At 38.3% G+C, this 12,464-nt stretch overlaps 1 protein-coding gene across 1 annotated transcript in view; it reads right to left on the bottom strand.

Moving 5' to 3' along the window:
- NCAM2 (neural cell adhesion molecule 2) overlaps window positions 1-12,464 on the bottom strand; it is a 305,254-nt gene that overhangs the window by 142,699 nt on the left and 150,091 nt on the right. The window contains exons 2-3 of the mRNA XM_056329648.1: window positions 2,863-2,937; window positions 1,849-2,055 (exon numbers count right to left, since the gene is read on the bottom strand). Of these exons, the coding sequence (XP_056185623.1) occupies window positions 1,849-2,055; window positions 2,863-2,937 (282 nt within the window). The remainder of the gene's footprint in view (window positions 1-1,848; window positions 2,056-2,862; window positions 2,938-12,464) is intronic.

Here is a 12,464-nt window from a genome sequence, read left to right on the forward strand (position 1 = left end):
AAAACATAAGCTATGTAAAACACAAACTCTTAAAAGCCAATGGGAAACTATATGGAAAAAATGTAGTATTATCAAGTCATAAGCATTTGTAGTATTTTTCTTGAAGAAATAACCAAGATTATCTTTTTAGGACTGATGAAGCTTTTAATTTTACCAACCACAAATAACCAAACGGGATACTTAATTTTGTTAGTGGGTTGAATAAGTTCAGTATTACTATAATTTAGTGTTAGAAGTCCAAAGTGGCATTAATCCATGATCTCATGAAAGATCTAATGCAGAAACAAATTGCCTGACAAAATCTTGCACACAAAAGAAACAAATTGACCTATGGTCAGACCTATGGATCAAAGACTGCCAATTACATTTCAGAAGGCACTTTGGAGAACATAAGTCGGAGATGTAAGTCCATCTCCACCTTTTTGTATTGATATGAGTGAGGCTCAAATAATCCACAATTACCAAAGCAGAGGGAGCACACTTTTATTACATATATGTCTTGTGTAGTTTCACAAAGTATTTGTGTGAAATATTTGAAGTATTCGACCATATGTAAGTCAGAAGAAAAACTCTCACAGACATCAGTGACTACTGAACTAGACCCTAGAAATACAGTGTATCTGCCTTTTTCCTTACAATACATCACAAATATGAATAATTAAGCTTTTATATGTCAGTTCCCACAAACCTTCACATTTCCTGTGTAGGTCTTCAGAATTACCTAACCTCAGAATTCTTAAAATTACCACATGTGAATACTTCAAAAGATTTCAGCCTTGCTCAACAGTTTGCTAATGAAGTGACTGGTATTGTGAAGCATACAAATGGCACAAAATTTGAAATCCTTTGAACTGCCAGCTTTCGAGCCATCGTGTAATCACTTTTGACTGCTATGACTATTTTAATGTTTGTTTTATCAATAGATTTTTTAAAAAATTATATGTCTTTTGTTATCTGAGTAACCTGTATCTTTCAGAAGTAATGCTTTATGATTCTTTTCTGTATTTTCTGTCTCACTGCATATCCTTAGTGCTCAGTATATCCATAATTTTTTAATGAATGTTAAAAAAAACCCTACTCCCCAATGAAATTAGAGAATAACTCAGCTCAAAGTCTGCTGGCATATGTCTCACACTTTCATCAACAAAGGCCTTGCCTTATATCTTCTCTGTGTAGTTGTTTAATGTATTGTTCTTAGGCATTTTTGATTGGTCTAAGGAATATAGTACAAAGTTAAGCTATTTAAATAAATTTTAAACCAAACCAACCAAACAGCCAACCAAAAAAAAATGTCTTGAGGAATCTCTTACTACAACAGAATGTATTTACTTTTCAAATGTACTCCTCAATTAGTTTGTAATTTACATGCATCTTTGTTGCTTATCACAGTAAGCTTCAATGTTTTATGGCAAATTCCATTATACGGCCAAAATCAGGAAAAGGCTGACAAAAAAATAACTAATTCCACCTTTTTAATTACATATATTGCACTTCCTGCACTTATATTTATGCACATACTTGAAATACATTGTAGGTATATTTATAATAAGAATTACATTGGCATAACTTTTTTCTCATATTTTGTCTTTTCCCTGAGAGGCACAGAGTGCACCCTCAGAATATGGCATTCTGAGATACAAAGAAAAAGTGATCTACAATATTACAAAGTGGCTATCCACTTCCTTAAGTCTTCATCATCATGACTATTAATGAAACTGTGGAAGATGCAATTATTTGTAACATAAGTTTCAGAGCCTGGGAAGATATTTTGATAGGCTTTACTTTCTCAATAGCAGTAGCTCTTAAAACATAAGTCTTTATTTTTTTAATTTATAATATTTTACTTACGATAAATTTCCAAAACAACAGTAGCTTCTTGAGTTTGTCCTTTAGCATCTGTTGCTTGACACCGATATATACCAGCATCTTCTATATCTGCATTATAAATGGTTAGACGTGATCGAACACCTTCTTTCTGAACAACCACTCTCTGACTAGAAACAATCTTCTCTCCTTGTGGATTGTACCAATCTATGCTGTCAGGTTCACCAATGGCTACAAACAAAACCAAAAAACAATCCAATATTAGAAGGTCAGGCAGACATTAAGCAACATATATACTTCACCAATACACAAAACACAATGTCAGAGAATTGCTAAATTATGAGTGTTGTGAGAAAGTCTGTAGAAAGACAAGCGAGACAAAACTGCATGCAGACGTATGATTGCTGAGACAGGATAAATAGCAGCTCAAGGGTTCAAGAGGGAAAAAAAACCAACACCACAGAAAGATATAAAGTGTTAAAGGAAAGAAACAGGCTGTACAGCAGTCACTGGATGAACAGGTAAAGTCATAAGTCAGTTGTGTTGTCAGTGTAGTCATGCCATGTGTCATTGTCATTAGAAGATGGCAACTCAGCAACATCAAGGATCCACATCAGAGAGCTGCAAATGCATACTCCTCTTCTCCTGACTGATATCTCACCCACCAGAAAAGACTCTTTGGATGTCTCGTTAGATTGGAAAGTATACTAAAGCTAAGCCTAGTAGCTTATTTAGCTCCTTAGTTTAGACAAGTGAAAATATTTTAACTAAAGAAGCATCCTAACAGATATAAATTACCTGTACTGATATAGACAATTCAAATTGAGTGATTCAGAGCCTGAAATGAATAGTTACTAGACTGGAAACATGAAGACATTGAAGAACTACTATTTATCACGTTTCTCACAAGTCAATGTGAATATACAAATACATGCAAATTTAAATTAATATTGAGAAACAATGATTTCAGTTTCAAATCACATAGAAGGTTCAAAATATAACAAAAAATATGTATGTACAAGTAAAATGAGTAAATACCTGTGCATGTGAAGAACTTGGATTCACCGACACTGAGCTCAACTTTGCTAAGTGAAATTGTAACTTGAAGTAGAGCTGAAAGATATAAAGTACATTGTCAGTAAATGTTGGCATTTATGATTTTAAATTTTATATATTCAGTTTTTGTATTTTCTCATTCTATACTATAGAGCCTATTAAACAAATCTGAGAAGTTTCAGCTAAGCAGTGTATCTTTTGAGCGGGAGTATATAGAGGGAGGTAGAGAAATAATCAAAATAATGAAAAGATGTTGCATGAAGGGTAACAGCCTCACATCCTAAAACCGAGGATAAAATTAATGAAAAAGAGATAGAAACACACATGAACATGAACCCAAAACCTAAATGAGAACAAGGTGATGCGGAACACTTGACATAGACTGACCAAGAATAAATCATGCCTGACCAATTCCACTGTCTTCTAGGATAAAATGACTAGTCTTGTGGGTGAGGAAAACACAGTTGGTGGCAATTACCTTGACTTTACCAAGGCTTTTAACAGTGCCTCCCACAATATTCTTATATTGAAGTGTATTGGGTATAAATGGCAAGCTTTTGGTAGCAGGGATGATTGCAGGGGTGACTACTGTGGGAGGGAGATCAGAGGTTGTGCTGTGACAGACACAGTCAGTTCTAGCCAGCTTCACAATGAACCCACTGCAGGACACAGCTGAGGCAATTGGAGGAGTTTGTGGCACCTCTTAGAACACCAAGAGAGAGGAACAAGAAGGCCAGCATGACAGGAAGTACTCCATGGCACAGCTGGTGACACCCCTGAAGGTACTGTGGCTGTGCATAAGCCCATGCTAGAGCAAGTACACCCTTAAAAGGACTGTGGCCTGTGGATAACCCACAATGGAACAGTGGAAATCAGTTAGAAGGAGCAGTGGAAGAAAAGAGTAAGGAAGAAGGAATGGCAGAAAGAAAGCACTAGGTATGTCCTCACCCCAACCTCTTGCTTCACCCGTCACCTCACTGAAAGGATGGAGTGTAACCTGCACTGAGGGCGAGTGGAGACTAAGAATGAGGAAAGAGGCATCTGGAACCTCACAAAGGGGAAGAAAGGTGTTTTCCGTAAGTGTTTAAGTATTTGTCATCTTCGTTTTCCAATACTCAAGTCAGTAATTAAATGTTTATGGTAATGGTTAATAAATAAAGTTAAATTCCCCAACTACAGTCTGTTTTGCAGACAACAGTAACTTCACAGGGATTTTCCTGTCTATATCTTGACCCCTGAGTTTTCTCACTCCCAATCTTCCTATTTCCATCCCTCTCTTGCTGGAGGTGGGAGAAGAGAGGAAGCAGCTGTGTGCGTGTTTGACCCAACCCACCACATCAAGTTAGGGTGTTACAGTCTGGATGAATGGACAACTAGGCTGGTAAAGGGTGGTAGTAGTAGTAAAGACTATTAGGGCTCTGTCTTGGGATTTGTCCTATTTAACATCCTTATCAATGATGTGAAGGAGGTCATTGACCTAGATAGACTGGAAGACTTTATCAACAGGAATGCCGTAATATTCAGTAAAGCTGAATGTTAAGTTCTGCAGCTGGGAGGTAATAACTTGTTGGGAGTCATATAACCAGTCAGGAGAGGCTGGGGAGAGCTAGGCTTACTCAGTCTACAGAAGAAAGAGCTGCAGGGGAACCTAGCAGCCACCCATGTGTATCTATGGGGAATTCATCAAGAAGATGGAGCCAGGCTTTTCACAGTGGTGTATGGCAGTATGGTGTATTTACGCCTACATGAAAGAAAAGCTGAAATGAGAGGTTCAGGCTGAGCATAAGGAAAAAAAAAATATTCATGATGTGGACAGTCAGACAGTGGAGCAGATTGTCCAGAAAGATTATGCATTCAGTTTTTAAGAGCTCACTGGATAAAGCCTTGAACAATCTGTTCTGTCTTTGTAACTGACTATGCTTTGAGCAGGTTAGACTAGACACCAAAAGGAAAACAAAAAAAAGGCAAAGAAAATTGGATTATTTCAGTAGCAGTTTGCGAAACTAAATTTAACAGAATTGGGTATTTTCTAAAAAAAAAAAAAAAAACAACCCCAAAACCAAAACAAACAAAACATCAACAGGAAAAAAACCCCAACAAAACCAACTACAGATAAATTAAAGATCTGAACAGTAAATAACATTCTTAATGAGATGTCCCGAACTGTGGATACTATTACTGAGGACATCATCATGACTGAACTTACTTTTTGTTTTAATTTTTATTATTGTTTTATACCCTGCCTCCCATAAGACAATAGTCAAGAAGAAAAAAACCAAAAAGCTCCCAAGAACATATCCTACTTCAGGTAAAAGTAAATATCTGTGTGCAGTTTGCTAATATCCAAACTTTTCAGTTGATAAAGACCATCAGGAAGATGGCATGAGTGCCTAGAGATCAGGAAGAAACTGAGTGGATTGTAAAAATGTTGAATCTAGAACCAGAGGAGGTACTAGGATCATTCTCATTGCAATAGCAAGGAACACAGTGAAGACTACTTTAGGACACATGCAGAGCACTGACAGAGAAAGAAACTAATGTGCTTGTTATCATCTATGGTCTTTACATCCATGGTACCAGAAGCAAAGGACAAGCTTAAGAGTAGAAAAGGAAATGAGTTTCAGACAAAGTTTTATTTTTGTTTTCATAAGCATTAAGGAGTAATTAGTCACCCAGGAGGCTACTCAAAGCCTCATTTCTTTATTTACCTGTCAGGGTAAGTTTCACTTTAACCTCAAGACATGTAAGTGCTGGTTGGTAACCAAGGTACTAACAAATTCAGAGGTTGGGGAATTTCAAGAGATTAGAGCCCAGGCATTTATTTCAAATCACTGACTCACTTTTTAGCTCCTATGCCACCATGTGACTGGTACTATATTTTTTATAGAGTATGTAGTCTTGCATAGTTGCTTCAGAAATATATACATTCACATTTCAGCAGTATTGCTTCAAGAACAATTCCATTGCTTAGTTCCAATAACTGTAATAACTGATGTTGAACTATGTAAATACAACAGATTCAGTAATAAATGTTAGAAAGAATGTAAGGAACTGCATGATGAGAGGTAAAAAGCAAAGTTAGAGAATATTTTTCCTTCATCAATGAAATCTACATTTGAGACTGTAACACAGTTTTGGCAAAGGGCAGAACTCTATTTAAAATTCTTAGCACAAGTGCAATTATAAACCATGGAGACATGCTAGCTACATCTCTGAAACCAAAAGGAAATCATATTTTCTACATATGGCAATTTAATATAAATGAAATAGAAAAATAGAAGACCATCTGTCCAATTTTTCCAGGCTCATAATTTTCCTAGCTCCGTTTCATGTAAATAAAAAAATACTGCTTCATGCAAACCGGAATGAAAAATATTGCCCAAGTGATTAGTCTAGCAATCTGTGCTTGTAGGTAGTCAGCAAATAGTGTCATACTGCTCTAGGAGAAGATCAATTAATCACTTACTGAAAGTAAAATATTGGAAAGAGACAACACATCCAGAAAGTTTTATTCCACATTTATTTAAAGAACTATATAGGCACATTAGGTTATTATAAACTCTGATGGATGGCATGCAATGTACACACAGTTCAAGTGATTGCTGTACACTAAGAGCTAACGGCTTAATATAAAAGGCAGTTGTTTGTACCAGACTGGTCTGAAAGTCTTTGAATACACAGGCGAATGCTTATTTTATCAGGCCAGTGAAGACATTCCAGAAATTCAAGTCCATAGAGGCTGTTTAACTATGTTAAATCAAGCCCAGAAATGAACAGCAACTTCTTCAGAGATCTCACAAAATACTGCTTCTACCCATTTTTCCAAGGACGTTACCTAACTAGCAATAAATAAATAAATAAATAAATAAATAAAAAGGCAAGATCTAGAAGATCTCTTCAGCTAGAGCACTGTTGAATGTAATGCTACTGTAGTGTACCTGTTCTAGGAAAACTGAAGTCAGACAGGGTTTCACTCAGTCTTCAGTACATGTGCAATTTTACAGAAAAAACCCTCCACTATTAGCACTAGGTGATACAACCAATCCCTTCCCTTTTGATCACAGGCATTATAAAAAAACCCCACCCTATTATCAGCCGTATTACACTAAGAGGATTCTGTTGAATTATTCCTTAATGGGTTTAAAAATCACTTAGGAGGATAAGTAAGAATATTAATAAGAGATCCATTTGTTCTGTTAAATATGGAGACAGGTGATTTTATTCATAAGACCCAGTATCTAGTAGACTAATTGATTTCAGTCCCTTTTGCAGTAGTATCTTTCACGTTTCAGGACTAGCATCACAAACCTGTGATAGCTCTGTCTACACCAGGGGTCCTCAAACTTTTTAAACAGGGGGCGCGCAGATGAAGTGGCAGGCAGTCATCTGCGGCTGCTCGGTTTCCCCCCCAGCCCCGGCGGAGGGTGTGGGGGTGTGTGTGTGTCTGTAAATACCGGGGGGCGGACTGAGGACCCTGGGGGGCCGTATGCATCCCACGGGCCGCAGTTTGAGGACCCCTGGTCTACACAGATGATTAACTAATGCAACCAAAGTGAGGCGTCATCAGTGAAAGCTTAGAAAAATTGTAACCCTAAATCACTCGCATATATACTTCTATTGTCACTTAGCAATACATTAAAACATATTATGTTTTTATAATATAGAAATGTATATTTAAAACATATATATGTATAACAAACCAAAAAGGAAAAGGAGATAATATTTGAATAAAATCTGCAAAGTAGTGGGTAAAGCTCTGCTCCAACTAGTAACTCCATTCAGCAACTTCTTGATAATTCCATTTCTTAAAAAGAAACCACCAAAACACTCAGAAAACCTGAAAAACTTCATTTTGATTGTATTGAAAATTACGACACCAGGCAGTTACCAAAAACCAAAATATACCATATTCTGCCCCAGTTTCCACAATGTAAATTTGTTATAATATAGTTGAACAGTTTCACACTACATCAACACATATGAATGCATTTTAGAATTTACTTTTGAACAATGAAACAGCACTGTGCTATGGAGGAGTCTTTATAAATCTGTTGGCCTGCAAACCCACAAAATGAAGTGGGCAATGCAAAAGCAGTAAAAAGGAAAGGACACAGCTAGGAAAACAAAACAAGGAAAAGCTTGGGATCAACATGGAACTAAGGAGAGAAGTGATAGCTACAGAAACTGATTTGGATGGCTGATAGTGGCTTCTTTGAAAAACAAGTAGAGCGCAAGACTTTCCAGCATAATTCCTCTGACCATAGTTATACCCCAGGTTATTAGCGTGCTTTCACTTCCTGTAGTAAGCAAATTTACATGGATGTGGCTTTGCTTTCAGTAAATTATTACATTAGTATTTAATAACTGATATACTTAGCAAACTTGGCTTCATTATTCTTGAGCATGAAGAAATTAGTAAGTTTTTAATTGGTATCAAATTCAATCCCAGAACAACCATTCACCCAGTTACTCTTTTTTTCCCCTTTATTATGCAGGCTTCTGAGAATATTCTGTTTAAATCCACTGACCCCCACATGAAAGGGATGGGCTATGAATGAGAAGGAATCCCATGGGTTAGGGTTCTAGAACTTATGGGGGTCCAAGAGAGCTGGCTAATATTCAAGCATCACTTCCTCCAAGTCCAAGATAAGTGCATCCCTATGAGTAAGAAATTAAGCGGAGAGGGCAGGAGGCCTGCGGGGATGACCAAGGAGTTTTTGGCAAAACTGAAACAGATAAGGACGTTTACGGGATGTGGAAAAAGGGACAGGCCACTTGGGAGGAATATAGGAATGTTGTCAGAATATGCAGGGAGATGATGAGGAAAGCTAAGGTCCGTTTGGAATTAAATCTGGCAAGGGAGATCAAGGACAGCAAGAAGGGATTGGAATCATGGAATCATTTAGATTGTAAAAGACCATTAATATCATCAAGTCCATCAAGACCAACAGTTTAGCCAGGAGTGCCAAGTCCACCACTAATCCATGCCTCTAAGCACCACATCTATGTGTTTTTTAAACACTGCCAGGGATGGTGATTCCACCACTTCCCTGGGCAGGCAGTCTGTTCCAACGTTTGACCTCCCTTTCAATGAAGAATTTTTCCTAATATTCAATCTAAACCTCCCCTGGCACAACCTCAGTCTGTTTCCTCTTGCCCTATTGCTTGTTATCTGGAAGAAGAGACCTACCTCCACCTGCCTACAACCTCCTTTCAGGTAGTTGTAGAGAGCCATGAAGTCCCCCCTCAAGCTTCCTGCTCTCTAGGCTATGCAACCTCAGTTCACTCAGCTGCAACTCATGTACATCATGTACATGCAAGAAAAGAATGACTACAGAATGTGTGGGCCTGCTGCTGAATGAGGTTGGTGCCCTGGTGATGAAGGACAACAAGAAAATAGTTACTGAATGCCGCCTTTGCTTCAGTCTTTACTGCCAAGGCCAGCCCTCAGGTTTCCCAGATGCTGGAAGCAAGAGAGGAAGTCTGGAGAAAGGAAGACTTTCCCTTGAATGACCAGGATCATTTAAGTAAACTTGACACCCAGAAATCCATGGGCCCCAATGCGATGCACTCCCAAGTGCCGAGGGAGCTGGCAGATGTTACTGTGAAGCCACTCTCCATTATCTTTGAAAGGTCCTGGAGGACAGGGGAGGTGCCTGAGGACTGTAGAAAAGCAAATGTCACTCCAGTCTTCAAAAAGGGCAAGAAGAAGGACCTGGGAAACTACGAGCCAGTCAGCCTCACCTCCATCCCTGGAAAGGTGATGGAACAGCTCATCTTGGAGATCATCTTGAAGCATGTGGAGGAAAAGAAGGTCATCAGGAACAGTCAACATGGATTCACCAGTGGGAAATCACGCCCAACCGACCTGATAGCCTTCTATGATGGAATAACTAGCTCAGTAGATAAGGGGACCACAGTGGATTTGTCTACCTTGACGTCAGCAAATCTTCTGACAGTCTCCCGTAACACCCTCATATCTAAACTCAGGAAGTGTGGACTATAAGAGTGGACAGTGAGGTGGAATGAGAACTGGCTGAATGGCAGAGCTCAGAGGGTTGTGATCAGCAGCACTGTAGAGCGGCCTGTAGCTAGCAGTGCTCCCTAGAGGTCAGTACTGGGTCCAGTCCTATTCAACTTACTCATCAATGACCTGGATGAAGGGACTGAGTGTACCCTCATCATTTGCTGATGATACAAAACTGGGAGGAGTAGCTGATACACCACAGGCTGCGCTGCCATTCAGCGAGACATGGACAAGCTAGAGAGTTGGGTGGAGAGGAATCTAGTGAAATTCAACAAAGGCAAGTGTAGGATCCTACACCTAGGGAAGATCAACCCCATCCACCAGTACAGGCTGAGGGCTGACCTGCTGGAAGGCAGCTCTGCAAAGATGAACCTGGGAGTTCTGGTGGATTGCAAGCTGACCATGAGCCAGCAGTGTGCCCTGGTGGCAAATATGGCCAATGGGATCCTGGGGTGCATTAGAAGGAGAGTGGTGAGCAGGTTGAGAGTGATCCTCCTGCTCTACTCTGCCCTGGTTAGGCTGCATTTAGAGTGCTGTGTCCAGTGCTGGGCTCCCCAGTTCAAGAGAGACAAGGAACTACTGGAGAGGGTCCAGTGCAGGGCTACAAAGATGACTGGGGGACTGGAGCATTTCCCTTACGAGGAAAGGCTGAGAGAGCTGGGCCTGTTTAGTCTGGAGAAGACTGAGAGTGGAGCTTATCAATGCATGCAAATATCTCAAGGATGAGTGCCAGGAGGATGGGGCCGGGCTCTTTTCAGTAGTGCCCTGTGACAGGACAAGGGGCAAGGGACACAAACTGCAACACAAGAATTCCGTCCGAATATGAGGAAGAACTTCTTTACACTGAAGGTGACTGAGCACTAGAACAGGCTGCCCAGAGAGGCTGTAGAGTCTCCTACTCTGAAGGCATTCAAAACCCATCTGGACGCAATACTGTGCAACCTGCTCTAGGTGAACCTGCTTTAGCAGGGGGTTGGACTGGATGGTCTCCAGAGGTTCCTTCTAAATCTGATGATTCTGTGATTCCACTAACAAATTCCTTGCAGAAATGGATTCTGTCTTAATTTCTAATATGTTCTAGTTTTAATACACTTTGAAAAATCAAAAAGGGTGCTTTGCTTTTTTTTTTTTTTTTTTAATATCATACATTCATTTGGACTATTAAGCTGAAATGAGGAAACAGAAATTATTAAATGTGCACTGAATTTGTTAAGTATCAGACAATTCAAGGGCTTTTTATTTAGGACAAATGCCTTTTTAGGTTATTTTTTTAATTCTCTATCAGTTAACCTATTTCAACTATGAACTCAGCAAAATCAGAAATACAAAACCAGTATATAATCCATAAAATTAAAGTTCTGTAAGAAAAAGTCTAATTTGAGCTGTTTCCCTGAGTAATCACTCATGAAGCGTGGAGCAATGCCCTAAATTATTCCATTAAAAAACCCAGTATAAAATGGAGCTGAATTAATGTCTTTTAAGCTATTTGCACCTGAGAGATGGAATCACTAAATGGAAATAATGTTCAGAGATGTCTTAAGTCCTCTAAGGCACTATTTTTTTTTTTCATATAGACAGTGAAACGGACTCCAATACTGTAGACCTTTGAAGACAGAATGGCATGCAGCCAGATGTTACATAAGAGATGACCATTAAAGCCAATGACATCATTACTAAAATTATCATGATTAAATGGCAAACCCACAAAAATATGTTAGGAAAAACAGAATTTTAACACATACTGTGATATCTCTTTTACATCCAAGTGAACTGTCACAGGAGAAGAAATCTTATTATCTGCATGCCCACTGGAAAGGAGATGATATTCTTGTTGAGCTCATAAAGTCTGTAAGACTTGCAGTGTTTAAAAACACCTAATACATTTGTAACCCTCTGGGAATAAAAATAATAGTAAAGAATAACTCTTTTTCTATGTGTGTGTGAACCTAGAGTGAAAATTTAATCCAAATCGCCTGTTCAAATTGAACTCATTCAACATTTTATCATTTAAATGTACTGTTAGATTTTTTCTGTATTTGTTTTTGTAGTTTAATAAACTATATAGTTTTCTATTCAGACAGTATATCCTGTAAGAATGATATGATTTTTTTCCTTATGAATGAAGATATATTAAATTAATTTTGTAGAAATATCTGAAAGTCAAACTACATCTGCAAAGCCAATAAACAAAACTTTAAACCTTATGGAGGCTGGATGTTTTTGAACTTTGTAGTGGGCAGGCTACTATTAAATCACAAATCATCACTTCTCCAGGGTATGACAGTACTGAGAGATGTTAGTTACATTTTTAATTGTTTGACATCAAGTTTCACAATTAATTAAGCAGTTCAGTATAAGTGAACTTTCCATTTCATACCATTAGCATTAATTTGGATTTGTCAGTATGAAACACAGTACCGATATGAAGTTCTAAGATTTTATTTTAATCCTTATGGATTCCTTGTTGAATTTCTGTCTTATAGACTACAGAGTTTCTTATTTTTTGATAGACAAAATAGTCTTTGTGTCATCATGAATTCATTTCCCACATCTGCTG

This window comes from Falco biarmicus, chromosome 2, assembly GCF_023638135.1.
Source record: "Falco biarmicus isolate bFalBia1 chromosome 2, bFalBia1.pri, whole genome shotgun sequence".
Classification (NCBI taxonomy): Eukaryota; Metazoa; Chordata; class Aves; order Falconiformes; family Falconidae; genus Falco; species Falco biarmicus.